The sequence below is a fragment of the Oryctolagus cuniculus genome, chromosome 8 (genome assembly GCF_051225735.1).
Source record: "Oryctolagus cuniculus isolate XC-2025 breed Fujian yellow rabbit chromosome 8, ASM5122573v1, whole genome shotgun sequence".
Taxonomy (NCBI): domain Eukaryota; kingdom Metazoa; phylum Chordata; class Mammalia; order Lagomorpha; family Leporidae; genus Oryctolagus; species Oryctolagus cuniculus.
Genome location: NC_142874.1, coordinates 40,273,147 through 40,294,301, shown reverse-complemented (window position 1 = coordinate 40,294,301; position 21,155 = coordinate 40,273,147). Strand labels below are relative to the sequence as shown.

Here is a 21,155-nt window from a genome sequence, read left to right as displayed (position 1 = left end):
TGTCTGTTTGTCATACAACCGTGAAAACCTGCCTGCATCCAATGATCCCACAGTGCATCTGGGTACCCTGGGGACTGAAGTAAAACTGTTCTTCCTCTTCCTTTGAGAAAGGTTACCATTTCCAAAAAGGACAAGGAAGACAAGAACAGGACAACTCTCCATCATGGAACTGCTGAGACCCTGTATGTTAACTCTAAAAAGGACAGAATTGGTACTGTTCAACAGTCTTCAAAGATGACCACGACATGGCCACTGGAAGGTCTTTGAAGGACTCAGGGCCAGCCACACTGCAAACACTTCTATCCCCGCCCTAGGTCCTCTTTGGCATGGGGAGCATCTCTGGGGCTGACAGGCAGGGATGCTGCCATGGGCAACGAGTTGGCTTTCTCCCCTTTGTTCTGTTCCCTCAGCACACTATTGCCAGTGCTCAGGGCACCACCAGCCACATGATCCACAAGTTCCCATGCTACCGCTACCCGCAGCACCACTTCAGCCCCAAGGCCTGTGTTCACACAAGTATGTGAATAGGACATCTGACTTCCTCAAGGTGCTGAACTGTGCATGCCCAGATGCCAGGAAAAGGAAGTGAAAGCAGTCACGGGATACGTGTTGTCATCTCACTGATGCTTGGGTACTGGAGGAGGAAGTGTCTGGTGACTGAAGGCTGGAGTAATTGCTCCTGAATCAATGAGGCTTTTAATGATGCACCTTCTGAGTTCTTAAGGGATTCTCCATTTTGGCTCCTTTTTGTAGGATTGGAAAATAATCTGCTACAGAAATGAGCTGTGCTTACGAGGACCTCATAATTCCCAAGAGCAGAAAAAGGAAAAAAGAATTCCTCTTGGTCAACTTAAGTGTTTTTTTCTTCCCTCTCTAACTCCCTTTCTCTCATACCCACTTTTCCAGGCTGCTTTGCTTTGCAATGCTTTAGTGGTAATGAGTTGCAGGATAATGCACTCTAACTTGTTTTCTTGTGAGTATTGTATTTAAAACTCTTTTATCTGAAGAAATACAGTTGGGGTCATTAACAAAGAAAACTCTTTCCTAGCTGAAAAAAATTACATATGTTGATTAAATTAGGACATGCCCATGTCCTTCTGAGCACCTTGACCAAAACAAGCACAGGAACTTGGGGTAGATCAGCATGTTACACGGATGTACATGCAGGTGTATGTGTTTCTGTGTATATAAATATGTGTGTATACACATGTCCATGTTTTTATACATATATCAATGCAGACACTCCCTAGAATGATGATGTCTACTTCTCAGGTTTCTGTGAAATGAGAAATGAAGGGATATATAATGGACATTTTTTTTTTTTTTTTGACAGGCAGAGTGGACAGTGAGAGAGAGAGACAGAGAGAAAGGTTTTCCTTTTGCCGTTGGTTCACCCTCCAATGGCCGCCGCTGCAGCCGGCGCACCGTGCTGATCCGATGGCAGGAGCCAGGAGCCAGGTGCTTTTCCTGGTCTCCCATGGGGTGCAGGGCCCAAGCACCTGGGCCATCCTCCACTGCACTCCCTGGCCACAGCAGAGAGCTGGCCTGGAAGAGGGGCAACCGGGACAGAATCCGGCGCCCTGACCGGGACTAGAACCCGGTGTGCCGGCGCCGCAAGGTGGAGGATTAGCCTATTGAGCCACGGCGCCGGCTGGACATTTTCTTTTGAAAACCTGAAGTTGGAGGGATTTATCTTTAGAGTCAAGAACAGAACTTATGCTGTTTCTTACCTTCCCAAGCTATATCTCTTTGGGACTCGGGATTCCTGCCCCTCCCCAACATAAATTCACTTCCTGACATGGTTACTCTATGCAAAGTTGTCCAGGAAGCCTGGTTTGTAATGGGTAACATTTATGTGGACTTTCCCTGTTTACCTATAGCTTTAAACTTTGTTGTCTCCTGCTCCCCTGCGATTGAAATGCCCTGCTTACCTACTTGGTCAGCATCATGCTTGATTATTGATCAGTTTGTGTAGGTTTGTTAAGGCTGCAGCGTCTTGACAGTTAACACTTATATAGCCCTCTGTATTTGTCTCCTTTTTTCTTCCCTTTCCCTTTCATTCAAACTTACAGAGAACCTGTAATTTGAGAAACAAAATGGGCATTCATTAGTAAAATTTTGTTTTTAAAGATTTATTTTATTTACTTGGCGGGGGGGAAGGAGAGAGAGAGGGAGAGAGAGAAGGAGACAGAGAGGGAGACAGAGAGGGAGAGAGAGATCTTCCATCTGCTGGTTCACTGTCTGGAACCTGGAACTCCATCCAGGTTTCCCACATAGGTGCAGGGGCCCAAGCACTTGGGCCATCTTCTGCTGCTTTTCTAGGCACATTAGCAGGGAGCTGGATTGGAAGTGGAATAGCTGGGACTCGAACTGTCACCAATATAGAATCCTGGCATCATAGATGGTGGCTTTATTCAGTGCACACAATGCCAGTCCCAGTAAAATTTTGTTAAGATCTCAATAAACTTAATTTTTCTATATTAAATAACATGTGATAACAAGGATAAAATATTGATAGTGTCATTTAAATTATACATTCCTTCTTGCTTGCCATCATCAAATAAATGGGATCCTAACACCTTATATTATTAAACCATTTCAATTTAAAAAATGCCACTTTGGGACTCTGGAGAGGAGATCATTAGATATCAGATGACTTTTCTAGAGACAGTGTTTTTAAATAGCATCATGAATATGGTACAAGTGTTAATTCTATTACAGTTCTCAATTTACCATGTGTTATTATAACACATTTTTGCTAGTTATTTGAACATTTGAAATATTTTTCATTTTCAGCTTTTTATGGACAAATAATAGAGCATGTTTATTTCAGCCTTGGGGATTCATTTAATGGAATATAGTTCTCTTGAATGTCTTCACTTGCTGGTTCTGAAATTTCTGCTGATATTCATTCTTGAAACTTTTTATATAACAGGAATCCTATTTTTAGAGAAATATCTTGTGCAATTATTTTGAGAGGCATTGATTTTAAGATCTGATGTACATTTCACTACATGTAGTTTTCAAGTTTCCATCGAAGCCTTAAAAAAAGTTGATATAGGGGCCAGCATTGTGGCATAATGGGTTAAGCTGCTGCTGCCTGCAATGCCAGCATCCCATATAAGCACCGTTCGAGTCCCTACTGCTCTACTCCCAATCCAGCTCCCTGCTAATGTGCCTGGGAAAGCAATGGAAGATGGCCCAAGTTCTTGGGTCCCTACCTCCACATGGGAGACCCGGATGAAGCTCCTGGTTCCTGGTTTCAGCCTGGCCCAGCCTCATCCATTGTGGCCATTGGGGGACTGAACCACTGGGGGAGTGAACCACTGTCTCTCCCTCTCTGTCTCTGTAACACTGCCTTTCAAACAAATAAATAAATCATTGTTTTTTTTTAATTAAAAGAAAGTATAAATAAATTAGCATTTTTAGTAACAAACAATATAAAGAGATTCTTTTTGAGTTTCTTTAATATTATAGTATATATATGTACATATGTATTACAAAGATAACATGTTCATTAAATGTTTTTAAACTATAAGAATGTAAGAGGTAACCTTACATAACCTCAGCCCACAAAGATGACTTCTTTTGACACTTGTTTATATCTTTCCATTTTTTCCAGGGTGCATATTTCTTGTCTCTACTATTGTCGACAGGAAAGTCCTTTCTTTTTTTCCTGTTTGTTGAATTTTTTACTTAATAGAGAGTTAAACTTATAATTTTATTTTATTTTTTAAATTTATTTTATTTATTTAAAAGAGTTACAGAGAGAGGTAGAGACAGAGAGGGAGGTCTTCCATCTGCTGGTTCACTCCCCAGATGGCCACAACAGCCGGAGCTGTGCCGATCCAAAGGCAGAAGCCAGGAGCTTCTTTTGGGTCTCCCATGTGGGTGCAGGGGCCCAAGGACTCGGGCCATCTTCTCCTGCTTTCCCAGGCCATAGTAGAGAGCTGGATTGGAAAGAGGAGTAGCTGGGACTTGAACCAGTGCCCATATAGGATGCCAGCATTTCAGGCCAGGGCTTTAACCCACTGTGCCAGAGCACCGGCCTCAAACTTATGATTTTAAACTAAACTGAAAGTATGTCATTGTAAAAATTAAAAGAATAAGAAAGGAAGGAAGAGGGATGGTAGGAGTTTGGGTGGAAGGGAAGATACAGTGGGAAGTATCTCTATGTTACTAAATCTGTATTTATGAAGTTTGTTCACCTTATATAAGTAAAAATTTTCTAAAGACAAAAACGCACCAATAAAAGATGGGATAGATCTGACTTAGAAATTTGTGTGACTGAAAGAAAAGTATGACATGATCTTACTCTTATGTGGAATCTATTAAAAAAGGTGATCTCCTTGAAATTAGAAGTATAATGGTGGTTACGAGGAGGGAAGGATGGAGGGCGGAATGATAAGTAAAGGTTGATGAACAGACACTAAGTTACAGCTACAGAGGAGTAAGAAGCTCTGGAGTTCCATTGCCCAATAAGCTGAACTGAATCGATTCTAGTGGTTAGGAGTCAGGCTCCACTATTTTGCTGTAAAATCCTGAGTCTATACCGACAGTGTCTCTGGGAGCCCTCCCTATGCTCGCTGCATGCTTGCTGTTCTGCAGCCTTACCAGCTGGCCATATCTCTGGAGGCAGTTGACACTGAAATTGAACCTTATAGAAAATGCACCATCATTTAAAAATATGCTTAGGTTCTTTGGTTGGAAGATGGATATATCCACATGAGAAACCTGAGGTTTTCTAGAGAAACAGAATCTATAGGCTGTGTGTGTGTGTGCATGCATGTGTGTGAACACGTACATATGTAACAAGAGATCTATTATAAAAAAATTCCGCTCACGTGGTAATGGAGCCTGAGCAGTCCCAAACATTTGCAGGATTGGTCCAGGGGCTGAACCCAGGAGAGTGGATGGTGAAGGTCCAGTCTATGCCCAAAGACCTGAGAATCAGGAGAACCAACTATACTTCCGGTCAGCAGGCTCAGGGCCCAATAAGATTCAGTGTTTCTACTTGATTATGAGGTCAGGAAAATAAATATCAAAAAAACAACAAATAAAAAAATAAAAAGGTCCTGGTTAAATGGCCACTAGGCAAAAGGAATTGTGTCTTACTTGGGAGAGGATCTGTTTTTATATTCTCTTAAGGCCCTCAACTGATTGGATGAGACCCACCCACATTGGGGGGGGGCATATGCTTTATTCAGTGGGTGGAGTTAAATGTTGCTGTCCTGCAAAACATTCTCACGGACACACAGAATACCATTCCATCAAATGTATAGACATCCAAGGGCCCAGTGAAGTGGACACACAAAGCTGAACCTCTCAGTAGGCTGCTCAGAGCAGGTTTCACTGTGCTCACCAGCATATCCTGCACGCTGTTCATTTTCCTCCTATCCCACCCAGGAATTATTTACTCCACATCAACTCTGAGTCATTTGGAGTCCACCACACTCTTGCTGATGGTCAGTGCTCGAGACGGCGGTGGGCTCACAGCTGCCACGAACGCTGACGTCACCATCCACATTCTCCAGACACCACTGGCTCCTGCAGAATTTGAAAGGCCTCAGTATAACTTCGCGGTTTATGAAGATGTGCCTGTGGACAGCCTCGTTGGGACAGTGAAGGCAAGAGAGCCCTTGAGTAAGTACTTGTTTCTTACGCAGCACCTGAGTCCGTTATTGGAACATTTCCTCTCTTCGCTTAGGCTCTCAATTCTTTGTTTTTAAAAAGACTTATTTTATTTATTTGAAAGACAGAGTTACAGAGAGAGATAGACAGAGAGAGAGGTCTTCCATCCACTGGTTCACTCCCCAGATGGCCACAACAGCCGGAGCTGCACCAATCTGAAGCCAGGAGCTTCTTCCAGGTCTCTCATGCGGGTGCAGGGGCCCAAGGACTTGGGCCATCCTCCACTGCATTCCCAGGCCGTAGCAGAGAGCTAGATCAGAAGAGGAGCAGCCCAGACTAGAACTGGCGCCCACAAGGGATGCCGGCACTTCAGACCAGGGCTTTAACCTGCTGTGCCACAGCGCCAGCCCCAGGCTCTCAATTCTTGAATCCTTCTTTTCTCCTTTCCATGCAAGATGACTGAGGGAGAGAGTACAACTTGTGGCTTGCCCTGTATTCTTCTAACATTGTTTCCATCTACCCTGTACTTTTTTTTCTGACCACAAGATCATAGGAATTTTTTTTTTGGAGTTTAAAACAATATAGAATAATTATAATGTAGCAAGTGTATGTCTCCTTTAACCCATTCATCCACACACACACACACACACACACACACACACACTCAGTTTTAAATCTTTTCTGTTCCCACAAAAATACATCCTACTGTATTTCCTGCTGCTATACAGCTACCTTTTTCCCCCATTAAGCATGGACTAAACAGCTTTCCAAGTAACTCAATATCATTTGGTCTCAAAAAAAATGCAAGGTAGGGATTTAGCCTCACAGTTAAGATCCTAGTTAGGATGCCCACACTGCACATAGGAGTACTTGGATTCAATTCCTGGCTCTGGCTCCTGACTCCAGCTTCCTGCTAATGCAGACACGAGGAGGCAGCAGTGATGGCTTGAGTAATTGGATTCCTGCCACCCACATGAAACACCTGGATTAAGTCCCTGGCTCCTGAATTTGGCATTGGGAGAGTGAACCAGTAGATGGCAAATCTTTGTCTTTCTTTTTCTCTCTAAATACATAAAATTAAAAAAAAATTAAATTGCATACTCTTTCCATTCCAATGTTTTACTTAAACATTCCCCTTTTGTTTCCCATTTGAATACTTAAAAACTTCTACTAGTTCAAGTAGTACTTGAACAAATAGCCTGTACAGCTGTCCCACATTTGCAGAGATGTCTCTGCATGGTGCATTCCAAGAAGTGGATTACCTCGCCAAGCAGCTTATCCTTCTCCCAGTCCCCACCTGTTCCTTCTCTTCCCCCTCCGCCAAACTCTGTGGATGGTGTTTCCCATGCATAGATGAACATCCTAGAAAAATATCAACATGAACTTCACCTGGCTTTTTCAAACATAACAAAGATTATTTTCTGAATGTCTTTCCTTTTTCTCTGATGCAAGAAGGTTGGAGAAAGACAGTGAAATCTGTGGTTTTGCTCTTTGTTCATTGGGCATGCCCCTTGTCAGTCAAAAAATATCTTAAATCACGTGTCCTATTTTCAACAGGCTTTGGAGAATTGAAGAAAACATGGCACAGTATCCTTGTGGATGTAATATATATCCATATACTCATTTTCAGTGTTTCTAGTAGATAGTATTCTAGTACTTAAGATACAATGATAATCCCTCCCTCTCTCCCTCTCTCCCCCCTTCCCCTTTCCCTCTCTCCCCCCCACCTCCCTCCTGCTCTCTGCAGATTCTTCAGAACCAAACTTGTACAGAATTTCCTCTGGAGATCTGGATGGAACATTCTCCATTCACCCGTGGCTGGGCACGATTCGCACCCAGAAGCCTCTAGATCATGAAGCACAGCCTGTGGTTGTGCTCACGGTCCAGGCACAGCTGGGCAGCTCCGCAGCCTGCAGCAGCACGGAAGTCAACATCACCGTCATCGACGTCAATGACAACCACCCCGTGTTTCCCAAAGCCTCGGATGAGATCACAGTACCGCAGACCACTGCTCCCGGCACAGCCGTGTACTTGGCGCGTGCAGAAGACAAAGACAGTGGGCTGAATGGACTCATCCGCTACAACATCGCGAGCCCGAATCCCGGCATCTTCACCATCCACCGGGAGCTTGGCGTGGTGCACCTCAGCGAGAGCCTTGCTGGCCACGTGCCGCGGAATCACACGCTCACTCTCAGGGCCCAGGACCTGGGTGTCCCGCCTCATGCAGCCCTGTTGCTATTGACTGTGGTCATAGAGCAGCCGCAACAAAGCCCACGCTTGGCTTTTGAAAACTTGGTCTATCAAGTGGAAGTGAGTGAGTCTCTGTCGCTGATGACACACATCCTGCAAATACAGGCCTACCCGCTCAGCCCACAACCCATAATGTCGCAGGTTGTGTACTCACTGGAACCCAGCGTGAGCTCTGCCGTGTTTGGAGTCCACCCTTACACGGGCTGGATTTATTTGCGGCGACAGCTCGACTATGAATCTACACAAGCGTACACTTTCAGAGCCTTTGCCTGGATCCCGGAGGATAGATTGTTGCAAAATGTGAGCACTTCAGTAATTGTTCATGTCCTGGATGAGAATGACAACCCCCCCACCTTCTTGCATGGTGTGTTGTTTTTGAAAGTTGAGGAGAGCCCTGCTCCCCAAGGGGTCCTAGGCAAAATTACAGCAATTGACGCAGACTCTGGAAAGAATGGACAGCTCTCCTATTTCCTTTTGTCTGATGGAAAATTCTTCAAGATGAATCCCAATACAGGTAGCATTTTGCAGCTTTCACCTATTCCTTTAAAATCCAATTGAGAAAACACAACTCTTCAGGTGTAGCATTTCATAGAAACATACAATTACAAGAATTTTTAGTATGTACTGTATTTGGTGGTGGTACTATTATATATTTTTGCAGTGTAGCAAAAATAGAATAGAATTTCACCTGTAATGGTTCATACTTCACTTGGCTCATATTCAGTTTGAGGTTTTGGTCAACAGACCACATCGATGACAGTGGTGCCATGGAATGACAATGGAGCTGAAAAACTTCCTATTGCCTCATAGTTTTAATGTACTTTTATATGTTTAGATGCACAAATATTTGATTGCATTACAATTGCCAATGATATTCAGAGCAGAAACACGGTTTAGATTTGGAGCCTGATAAGCCTTAGGCTAGTACTACGTAGCCTGGGTGTGCAGTAGGATAATCCAGGTAGGTTTGTAGAGTAAATACTCTGTGACGTTCTGTCAACAACAAAAGCCCCTAAGAGCGTGTTTCTCAGAATGGGTCCTGATTGTTCAGCGGTCAAGGGCTGTGTGTGGTTCTGAATCTGAGTGAGAGGTATGGGCAGAACTGGACTCAGTGAACCCTGCATCAAGGTTAATCGTTTCTCGGCAGCCGTCCTTTCTCATCCATACGCTTTTCAAAAATGGCAAAACATTTTTTTATAACATTTCTTTATTTACTTGAAAGTCAGAGTTACACAACAGAGAGAGAAGAGGCAGAGAGAAAGAGGTTTCCCATCCAGTGGTTCACTCCCCAGTTGGCTGTAATGTCTGGAGCTGCACCGATCTGAAGCCAGTGCCAGGCGCTTCCTCTGGGTCTCCCATGTGGGTGCAGGGGCCCAAGGACTTGGGCCATCTTCCATCTTCTACTGCTTTCCCAGGCCACAGCAGACAGCTGAATCAGAAGTGGAGCAGCCGGGTCTCAAACCGGCGCCCATATGGGATGCGCCTCAGCGATGGCCCCACGGCAAAACATAGTTTATGAAATATTAATGTCATTGATGTAAAACTGGAAGTCAACCCGTTAGTTAAACTTTCAGACTCCCTCTTGGGAACGATTGCCCTTCCTGTAAGGAAGCTGGGGGCAAAAGAGGAAGAATGACAGTGAGATTTTCTGAGGTCTTAAGTTAAAAATTAAATATAAAAAATTTTAAAATATAATAATATTTTAAAATTAGTATTCCATAAATTCACCAGGACTTTCAAGAAACACATTTACACTGCAATCTGTAGCCAGGTAAGCAGAGGCGCAGAGAGCCCATAGTCACAGGATGGGTGGGAGGTGAGAGGAAGCCTCGGTCTTATAGGATCCAGGAGGTGCCAAGTGTAGGTGGCCTGTGCACCTGCTGTGCCTGCCATTCAGAGGTCAGGAACTTGAATGCAGTGCTGATCACATTTTTCTTTTCTTTCTTTCTTTCTTTCTTTCTTTTTCTTTTTTTTTTTTTTTGACAGGCAGAGTTAGACAGTGAGAGAGAGAGAGAGAAAGGTCTTCCTTCCTTTGGTTCACCCCCCCAATGGCCGCTATGGCCGGCATGCTGCGCTGATCTGAAGCCAGGAGCCAGGTGCTTCCTCCTGGTCTCCCATGCAGGTGCAGGGCGCAAGCACTTGGGCCATCCTCCACTGCCCTCCCGGGCCACAGCAGAGAGCTGGCCTGGAAGAGGGGCAACCAGGACAGAATCTGGAGCCCCGACCGGGACTAGAACCCGGTGTGCCCATGCCGCAGGTGGAGGATTAGCCTAGTGAGCTGCAGCGCTGGCCGCTTATCACGTTTTTCAAGCCTGGATTTCAAGGGTCCCAGGGTGTGAGTGGGAGATCAGCAGATAGGACCTTTGCCCCAGGGCGTGTGGCTTCCAAGGAAGGGTGCAGACAGACGGGGTTTCAGCTCCATTGACCCCTTAGGAGGAGCCCCTTCTGCACGACACCCACCTCCCAGGATACAGAGCGGCCCTGCCTGCACTTGACTCGGCAGGGCTAAAAAGTGTTCTCTGTCTTCTCCTTCATTTTGCAATTTATTTTTTTTTAATATGCAAACTATGGTGTTTCCCTTGTGATCTTCCTGCTGCAGTTAATCCAGCGCCCAAATTCAGGAGACTACATGTCCAATCTTCCTTCCTTTCTTTTTTTCTTTTTTTTCTTTTTTCCCCCACAGGCAGAGTGGACAATGAGAGAGAGAGAGAGAGAGAGAGAGAGAGAGAAAGGTCTTCCTTTTGCCATTGGTTCACCCTCCAATGGCCACCGTGGCTGGCGCACTGCGGCCAGCGCATCGCGCTGATCTGAAGCTAGGAGCCAGGTGCTTCTCCTGGTCTCCCATGGGGTGCAGGGCCCAAGCACTTGGGCCATCCTCCACTGCCTTCCCGGGCCACAGCAGAGAGCTGGCCTGGAAGAGGGGCTACCGGGACAGAATCCGGCGCCCCGACCGGGACTAGAACCTGGAGTGCTGGCGCCGATAGGCAGAGGATTAGCCTACTGAGCCACGGTGCCGGCCCAATCTTCCTTTCATCGAATGACTTCAAGCAAGTAGCTTAACTCCAGAGCTTGATTTGCTTACCAGGAATGGAGAGAGGTAACATGGACCAAGGGTGCTGAGAGGCTAAGCAATATTTCCATTTTCAGAGAAAATGTCCTTCCTGGCCTGGTGCTTTGAGCACTCGTCCTGGTGACCAGGGCTCTTGCTCCTGTAGAACCTCCCCTGGACTCACCCATCCTGGCCCCAGGCTGAGTCTCTGGTCTTTTGCATGTCCCTCCTTCAGGCAACTTCTACATGTTGATTGGAGTCTGCTCACAAAGTATGAAGGGGCTTCAAACAAGTTCTGGGAACGTGTGCATTATGAAAAAACTATGCATGGATTTCAGAATATTCTGTATCAAAATAAAGTCCTCTCTTAATTCCGTTTGTCACAAGCTTTGGAAATATCCTTGTAAAACATGAGCTTGCGATTCAGGATTTAGAGTTTGCAAGGAATTACAGTTTGGAACTTAATTTTTTAACTTAATATTTTATTAATTAGTTTTGAAGTAATATTTAAGGATTCATCAAATAAAAAGAAGACCACAATCTAGCAGAAAACAATAATCAAATGAAAAAGTGCTCAACCTCACTCATAAATTTTAAAAGTCATAAAATCATTAAAACTATAGTAATATGTATTTCCTATCAATTTGTCTGAAAAGATTTAAGAAAAAGTTTGGCATTGCAATTTAGGACTTTAAAAATGCAGTTATGGGTATAATTTTTATTAAAGCCACAGTTATAAATACAGTTTATACAGCAAACAGATAAAGTGAACACTGTGTTAGGCTCACCAATCTAGCAATTTACCCAAATATAAATTTTTTGTTCATCATTTAAGCTTTTAAAAAAATGCAATGCCACTTTATTTACTTGAGGAGGACAAATCCTTAGTGATAAGAATGCTTGGTGGGAGCTCTTCATGTTGACTTTTGCCATTAAGTAGTGAAGAAACCAGTGCCTTGGCTGTGCCTCACAGCAGCCGTTGGGCTGCTGGACATGTTGCCAACAGAGAAAGTCAGCTGTGATTTTTATGCCTGGCTCTCCAGGGCTGAAGCCTGGGAGAAATTGCCAAAGACAGTATAGTTCTAGGCAAGGATTTGTAAAACAAGGCTTGGAAAAGCATTAAGAATTATTCAGGATGTTGCTATTTACTGCTACACATTTACTTTGTGAGATTTAAAAAAAACACTTTATATATGACAAACTATTACCAAAGGAACATCGCTTGATTTTTCAGAAGATATTACTGTTAACGTGTGATAGCAATTACCATTGTGTATAATTTAAAGCTTACAAAATACGTTTCTTTCCATGATTATATTTGTGTGTGTGTTTTTTTTAATTCATTTATTTGAAAAAGTTACAGAGGGAGATAGAGAAAGAGAGAGGTAGGGACAGCTCACTAGGCTAATCCTCCACCTGCAGCGCCGGCACCCCGGGTTCTAGTCCTGGCTGGGGCGCCAATTCTGTCCTGGTTGCTCTTCTTCCAGTCCAGCTCTCTGCTTTAGCCTGGGAGGGCAGTGGAGGATGGCCCAAGTCCTTGGGCCCTGTACACGCATGGGAGACCAGGAGGAAGTACCTGGCTCCTGGCTTCGGATCGGCACAGCGCACCGGCCTTAGTGGCCATTTGTGGGGTGAACCAATGGAAGGAAGACCTTTCTTTCTGTCTCTCTCTCTCTCACTGTCTAACTTTGCTTGTCAAAAAATTAAAAGAAAAAAAAAAAAGAGAGAGAGAGAGGTCTTCTATCTTCCATCTGCTGGTTACTTCCCAAATGGCTACAATGGCCAGAGCTGCACCAATCCGAAGCCAGGAGCCATGAGCTTCTTCCAGGTCTCCCATGTGGGTGCGGGGCCCAAGCACTTGGGCCATCTTGTACTGCTTTCCTGGGCACATTAGCAGGGAGCTGGAAGGCATTGGAAGTGGAGCAACTGGGACTCAAACCTTCCACTATTCTATACAAGGGGTTTTAAAAATGCAGGTTTGAAAAAAAAAAAAAAAAACTATGAATGAATTTCAAAAGTTTTTTTGCATCAAAATAAGCTCATCATCTAATGCCAACTTTCCATTCACTTTTTGAAGTAGCCTCATACAGCAACAACAGAGATAAGCAGTCATTTTGAATCTTATTACTAAATTTGTGCAAAGATTGTATCATTTTTTAAAAAGTTGGAATGGTTGACGATAGACACTTGAAATGCAGAGTATGACAAATTTGAAGTGACGTTTTCAAGAGCCACTTCGGAACATCCGTTCATGCTGCCAGTATGCGGTCCCGGAAGTTTTGCTCCAAGCCGACTGTTTGATTTCGCTCACTGTGATTGATTTTGCGGGCAGTTCTCCATGCCAGTATGCTGACACCCAGTGTAAACATCTGTGTTCCTCAGGTGAATTGATCAGTTGGGTGGCACTGGATCGTGAGCATCAGACGCACCACCAGGTGACGGTCCTGGTGACGGACCACGGCTCCCCACCGCGGAACGCCACCATGGCGGTTTATGTCACAGTCACGGATGTCAATGACAACAGGCCCCTTTTCCCACAGTGTCTCCCTGGAGAAGAATTGCACGTCAAGGTTGGTGGAGTGGGGCGGCCTTGCAGTGAATGCAGAATGGGCTCAGTCACTTGTTTTGAGCACCATCTTGTGGTAAAAGCTGTGAATTTATCGAACTCATCTTGGTGTGGCGATGCATACATTTCTAGAAGACCTAGAGATTCTGCACATGCTGTAGAACAAGACAGAGAGAGAGAGAAATGGATGCATGTGCTGTTTGGGTTGGTACCTCTAATTGTTTTATAACAACGAGGAAGTTTGCCCTTTGTATCCAAACACATTGCTTTTATAATGTTTTAATTACAGTTCTGTCGTTTAAACACCCAAAGCTTAATTGCGGAGTTGGCTTCTGAACGTTGGAATTTGAATTCTACACATGCATTTCAATATTCCTGCTCGCTGAGATATGTTGCCTGAAAGACAGGTTCCTATTCCTCTTAAGTGTGTTTTAATCCATCACAACTTTTTAAACAATATCCTTAGAAACTGATAAATGATTCTTTCCCCCAGAATTTGTTGAAATGTTTTGGATAATTCATTCAGATTAAAAAGTGCAGCACTCACTTAGCTCCACATGGTAGACACTTGAATTCTACGTAGGGTTTCCTGTGGGTTCTCAGTACATTTTAAGTAGCTAAACGATGCTGTGTGTGATGCAGACCCTCATTTAAAGGTCTACTATTATACACTAGTGTGTTAAGATGCACCGACTCACCGCAAGCCTTTTGTTTTAATGACAGGTTCTGGAGGGCCAACCCGTAAATATGTTGGTCACAACTGTGTTTGCAAAGGATCTTGATGAAGGAAACAATGCAGAAGTGATCTATTCAGTAGCTTCAGGTAAAAGGCACTGTTCATACAAGGATAAGAATCTACAGAATTCCCTCTTTCTTTTAGCTTGGTACCGTGATTATCCAGATTACCGTAGTTAACTTTGAAAAATAACACCAATTTAGAGATAAAATACATTTTCTTTGTCAAGAATCACAGCTATTTTCTTAAAAAAAGAAGAAGGAAGAAGAAAGAAAGAAGAATTTATTTCAAAACCTTAATGAAAAATCTATGTCCTGGGGCTGGCACTGTGGCATACTGGATTAAGCTGCCTCCTGCAAGACCACCAGTTCGAGTCCCAACTGCTCTGCTTCCAATCCAGCTCCCTGCTGCAGCTGGGAAAGCGGTAGAAGATGGCCCAACTTCTTGGGCCCCTGCACCTGCATGGGAATACCCGGAAGAAGCTCCTGGCTCCTGGCTTCAGTCTGTTGTGGCTGTTTGAGGAGTAAAACAGTGGATGGAATTTCTCTCTGTGTCTCTCTCTGTCTCTCTGTCTGTCTGTCTGTGTGTGTCTCCCTTTCTCTCTGTAACTGTGCCTTTCAAATAAAATAAGCAAATCTTCTTTAAAGAAATCTATATCCTGTTGGGGTGGGGAATATGTGGCCCACAAGCCATATGAAGCCTCATGGAATCATTTGGTCTGGCCCTGCCTAGGCCACTGCAGGCAAGACTCGAAATTCAAATTCAATATATTTTTAGTGTGCTAATTTTAAACTGATAATATTTTATGGCCCATGAATGATGTTATAAAAATGGCTCTTGATAGAAAAAAAAAGATTCCTCACCCCTAAATAGTAACCATCCATCTCTAATGACTAATTTACTGTAAGCTGAAGTACAAATCATCTTTTATTGAAAAGAAGGTGGTAGTTATTGTGTAAGAAGTGGTATTTAACGTGATTGTGAATGCCAAGAATCTGTAAACATCCATGTAGGATACTCTTGAGGTTAGAGTTGATCATACCCAGAAAATGCCACGTATGTGTATCTGCCTATGTATGTAAACATAGGAACTTCATTAAGACAGGCATACTTTTATGTGTGTGTGTGTAAGATCTATCTATTTATGTGAAAGTCAGAATTAGAGAGAGGGGCTGGGGCTGGGACTGGCTGAAGCCAGGAGCTAGGAACTTCACCATGTGGCTGCAGGGACCCAAGCACTCGGCCCATCTTCCTCTGTTTTTCCAGGCTGTTAACCAGGAGCTGGATCAGAAGGAAGTTGAGCAGCTGGGAGCCGGACTTGTGCCCATATGGGATGCCCCTGGTGGCTTTATACTTCACGCTGCAAAACCAGCCCCACTTCTGTGTCTTTATTTTCGTGGTGACAGGTTTGCTCCTGTCATTAAATTTAGTTGGTACCACGTGTTAGGCTATTTTTTAACTTTCTATTTTTTTATTTTTGAGATAGCATATTTTAAATTTGTTACTGTCAAAGGCTTAATACTCCACTAAATAAGGAGTTCAACAAATAAAAAGTAAAATGACCTTAGTTCATCAGGAATATAGGCAACGGCTATAAACAATAACCAAATGAAAATATATCTATTTCATTCATGTGTGCTAAATTTTAAAATAGTCATAGATTATTAAAACTATAGTAGTGTATCATTCCTAACAATTTATTTGACAAAAGTTTAAAACAAAGTTTGAAAAAAAAACCCTAGTGCTTTATAGTATTTTTAAAGACACTGTTTCTTCGTTACATTTGATGCATACATAGGAAAGCAAGAATCAGCATTGCCCCTGCCTGCAGGTGAGCTGATCATCTTCACGCAAGATCCGAAAGATGCTACAGGCAATCACTGGGGCCAAGGTAGCACCTTTCCTGGGCAGCCTGCCAACACCAGAGCTCGCTAGCATTTTAACCACTCAGAACCTTTGAAAAAGAAAGTCCTCATTCACCTTAGTAAATTCACAAAGAAAGGGGCCAGCATTATGGTGCAGCAGGTTAAGCCACCACCTGAGATGTCCACATCCCATGTGAGCACTAGGTTCAAGCCCTGGCTGCTCTGCTTCTGATCCAACCCCCTGCGAATGCACATGGGAAAGCAGCAGAAAATGGCTCAAGTGCCACCCATGTGGGAGACCCGGATTGAGTTCAGGCTGCTGGCTTCCACTAGGCCCCCCTCTGGCTGTTGATTGGGGCATGAACCAGTGGGTAAAAGATGTGTGTGTGTGTGTGTGTGTGTCTGTGTGTGTCTGTAACCATGCATTTCAAATAAATAAATAAAAATCTAAAAAGAAAAAGATTCATAAGGAAAAGTGTAGGGTGTAGCACAGACTTACTGTAAGGGAACGAAACGTGGGTTTCAGAGGTATTCATTAGTGTGGTATTCATTTGTGAACTGTTTTACTGAGTTGCCCAAAAAGGAGATGGGAGAAAGTTTCTCTTTATTGAAATAATCCAGCTAATCAATGCAGAAGAGACAATAAACCAGAATACTACGCTTTGCAACACTTAATGAACCCTTAGGGGATCTGGGCTGTGTATCAACAAGGGCCAATATTGGCAACAAAAGGCAGCCAGACACATACCTCTGAAGGGAAGCACAGCATGTGTGATGTAATCTTGCCAAAAAAAAAAAAAATCAAGCCTGAGCCTAGAGAGTTCTCTAGTTTTACCGCCCAATTTAAATAAAACACATTGGACAGAGGAACTTCATAAACTATGTACTGGAGATGCAGCAGCCAAATCTAGATAAACATGATGCTGTTTTTTCAACCAGTGAATTGCAAGGGAAAAAGGACTCAAATGGCAAGAATCTATAGACTGAAGAACTATGCAATAAATGGACTTAATTTTGATCCTAATTGGAACAAAAAATACAAAGATATTCGTGAGATGATTACATGTATTAAAGCTTATTGGGCATTTGATGATATTAAGAAGTCCTTTTTAAAAGTGTAATATGCTCCTGTAATTTTGTTAAAATAGTCCTTATCTTTTGGAGATGCACTTGAAATATATACAGAGGAAATAATGTGACTTCTGTGACTTGTTTCAAAAGAAAATTGGGGACGGGGAGTATAAAAATGGCACATTAAATAAGACTGCCCATGAATTGATTGTTATTGGCACTAGCTGGTGGGCATATGTGAGTTCATTTTATCATTCTCCTTTTTTATATGCTTGAAAATTCCTATAATAATATTTTCAAAGATCTGAAATATTTCTTGCCTATGAGTTAGTGCGATTTTACCTTCGCTCTTGCAGATGATCATAGAGATGTTGGATTCACTGATTCTCTGTTTTCTGCCTTGTCAGTCAACACTGACTTCTCACTTTTGTGTCTGTGTGTGTAGACCAATCTGATCACTTTAAGATTGACGCCAACAGCGGTGAAGTAAGAACAACCAGGATCCTTTCATACGATCATCGAGCCTCCTACAGGATGACTGTTGTCGCCAGTGATCAGGGAGTTCCTCCTCTTCAGGGGCAGGCAGTTGTTAATATTCAGGTAAAGTCATCCCGGTAAAACGCAGATGGGTATTCTGAAGGTTTCATTTGATACTGAGAGAGAGAGGTATCTCCCATTTACTGGCTTACTTCCTAAATGGCTACAATGGCCCGAGCTGGGCCGGGCCAAAGCCAGGAGCTTCCTCCAGGTCTCCTACTTGGGAGCAAAGACACAAGCATTCAGACCATTGTCTGCTGTTTTCCCAGGTGCATCAGCAGGGAGCTGGATTAGAAATAGAACAGTTGGGACTTGAACCGGTGTGCACATGGGTTGCCTTTGTTGCAGACAGAGGCTTAACCCACTATATCACAACACTGGTTCCTCATTTCATTTTTATGCAGGCATCTAGAGTGACAATACAGTCAATGCATGAGTATTATTTTAAGAACACATCATACATATGTATTTACCATTTTGTTTTTACTTGCAGAGTATTTAGATCTAAATAATTTAAAAATTAGCTTTATACAGTACTTGACAAGATGTTCATTGCTGCAAGAGCATTTGTGTTGCTTTACGTTTAACAAATGTGTCTTGCCTTTCACTTACTCCTAGCTTTAAGGGCCTAATAAATTTGTGGGAGAATTTAGTATGTAAACACATGGCCATGTGATAAATCACATTGTGTTTTCTTTTGCACTTTTTTAAAGCTTAGCAAAGTTGCTCAAGACATGTATTTGAGGACTTACCTTTAATTGTAGAGAGTGAACAAGTTGTAGGAAGTTTTCTTAGTAAGAAAAAAAAGTAACACAAACCAGTCAAAAATAAGGTGACCATGCATAACTAGATATTTTTTTTTGCTGATGCACGTGGTAATCAGTGTGTGTGTGTGTGTGTGTGTGTGTGCATACTCAAAATTATGTGTCCCAAAGAGTTCTATTTCTAAATTATATACTTTCCTAGATTAAATATATGTGGGTTTTGAGAAAAGTCTACAAGGTCATATTTCAAGTTTCTTGTTTTGAAGACACGTGATCCTTCAATGTAAAGAGATGACCTTGTGGGTAGACTGGTCTCCAGGATTTAGAGCACTCGTGAGCCTGCATTTGCAGTGAAGAACACCACGGCCACCATTCCACTCAGCTGTTGCACGGCCTCACCATGCTTTCATTTCACCTGTTACAGCAGACAGAAATGTGGAAAATTCTGTCGCACCTTGCCAGTTTTCCGTCTTCTGAGACATCCTGGGATTATATGATAGAAAAAAGGCTTTCTCAGCAATTAACATATGTACATCACACAAAAGAAAAGGAATTAGCTTTTATACTATCATAGCATGTGTTGGCTCAACTGTCTTTAAAAAATACCCCAAACTAACAGCTCCATTTTGTTCTTGCTTTAGGTGATACCACTGTCCACAGGGAGAGTTACCATTGCTCAGAATATCAGACATTTAGTTATACCAGAGAACTTGAAGCCTGCCAAAGTGATGAGCTTGAGAAAGCCCCCGGATCACCTCCAGCATCATAATGGAAAGTTGCATTTTAGCATCGCTGCAGATGACAGCGACGGTCCCTTCGACGTCGACAGCACAACAGGAGACGTGTTCCTTGCCAAAGAACTTGACTATGAATTTAGATCTCATTACCTTTTCCGAGTGGTCGCTAAAGACTATAGCAGGGACCCCATCCCGAGCAGCACGGTCTTCCTCAGTATCGACGTGGAAGATCAGAATGACCACTCCCCGTCTTTCCAGGAAGAGCTCATTGTGATAAGCGTGGAAGAGAATGTCCCCATTGGGACTCTGGTATACGTCTTCAATGCCAAAGACGGCGATGGCAGTTTTTTGAACAGTAGAATTCAATACTCCATTGAATCCCACCACCCTGGAGTGAATCCATTCCTCATCCACCCCTCCTTCGGCACACTGGTCACTGCAGCTGCCCTGGACAGAGAGAGTGTTGCCACTGTCACCCTGACAGTGACTGCGTCTGACCAAGCTGTGAACGTGACGGACCGGCGAGTGGCATCCCTCATTGCCAAAGTCGTGATTCTGGATGTAAATGACCACAGCCCCACCATTGTGTCTTCCCCTGTTGCCCACGTCAGAGAGGATGCAGTGGTGGGCTCCTTGGTCCACCGTGTCACTGCTCGAGACCCAGATGCGGGCAGGAATGGAAAAGTCACATACAGCATCCTCTCGGGAAATGAAAACAAGGCCTTTGCGTTAGACAAGTCATCAGGTGCGGTGTCCTTCATGGCGTTTTCTAAAATTCTTGTTATATTTTATTGTGGTGAAAAAACTTAGCATGGGTCCTACTCCCTGGACGAAGTTTTAAAGGTACAGTACGAATCTGTTGACTCTGGGTATCGTGTTGCATAGCAGGTCTCTAGATCTTGTTCATCTTGCATAACTGAAACTTGAGCCCCCCACCCCCACCCCCCTCCATTCAGCCTGTGACATCCACAGTTCCATTCTTTGATTCTATCTGACTCTTTTAAATACCTTATGTAAGTGGACTCATGTAGCATTTACCTTTCTGGGGCTGGCTTATTATACCAAGGCTAATGTTCTCGAAGTTCCTCCATGTTGTGACATACTGCAGAATTTTTTTATTTGCTAAGGTTGAAGAGTATTCCATTGTTTTTTTTTAAATATTTTATTATATTTAAAAGAGAGTTACAGAGAGAGGTAGAGACAGACAGAGGTCTTCCATCCGCTGGTTTACTCCCCAGATAGCTGCAACGGCCAGAGCTGTGCCGATGCGAAGCCAGGAGCCAGGAGATTCTTCCGGGTCTCCCATGCAGGTGCAGGGGCCCAAGGACTGGGGCCATCTTTTACTGCTTTTCCAGGCCATAGCAGAGAGCTAGATCAGAAGAGGAGCAGCCGGGAATAGAAGCAGCACCCAAATGGGATGCCAGTGCTTCAGGCCAGGGCTTTAACCTGCTGTGCCACAGCACCGGCCCCAAAGAGTATTCCATTGTGTGTGTTTACCAGATTGTTCTTATCCACTCAGAATGCCGGTAGACATTTAAGTTGTTTCCTCATCTTGGTCACTGTGAACAGTGCTACAGTGAACCTCGTAGTGCTACTGTTTTTCAAGACTAATTTCAATTCTTTTGGACAAATATCTAGAAGTGGAGTTGTTTGTTTTATATGGTAGCTCTGTTTTTAATTTTTAAAAGTATTTATCTATCCATTTATTTATTTGAAAGGCAGAGAGAGCGCACCCCCAACTACTGGTTCACTCCCCAAATGCCTACAGTGGCCGCTGGCAGAGCCTGAAGCCAAGAGCCAGGAACTCAATCCGTGTCCCCCCAGACAGGTGGCAGGAGCCCAATTACTTGAGCCACTCTGTGCCTTCTCCCAGGACATGCATTCGCAAGAATCTGGAGTCAGAGACTGGAGCTTGGTGTCAAACTCTGGTCCCCTCGTGTGGGGTGCAG

General features: G+C 43.6%; 1 protein-coding gene across 1 annotated transcript in view; it reads left to right on the top strand.

Annotated features, from left to right (window-relative positions):
* Positions 1-21,155, top strand: part of DCHS2 (dachsous cadherin-related 2) — a 237,902-nt gene that overhangs the window by 135,940 nt on the left and 80,807 nt on the right. Inside the window, exons 4-9 of the mRNA XM_089302325.1 lie at positions 5,407-5,643; positions 7,379-8,395; positions 13,313-13,500; positions 14,220-14,319; positions 17,614-17,768; positions 19,111-19,951. Coding sequence (XP_089158451.1) covers positions 5,407-5,643; positions 7,379-8,395; positions 13,313-13,500; positions 14,220-14,319; positions 17,614-17,768; positions 19,111-19,951 — 2,538 coding nt within the window. The remainder of the gene's footprint in view (positions 1-5,406; positions 5,644-7,378; positions 8,396-13,312; positions 13,501-14,219; positions 14,320-17,613; positions 17,769-19,110; positions 19,952-21,155) is intronic.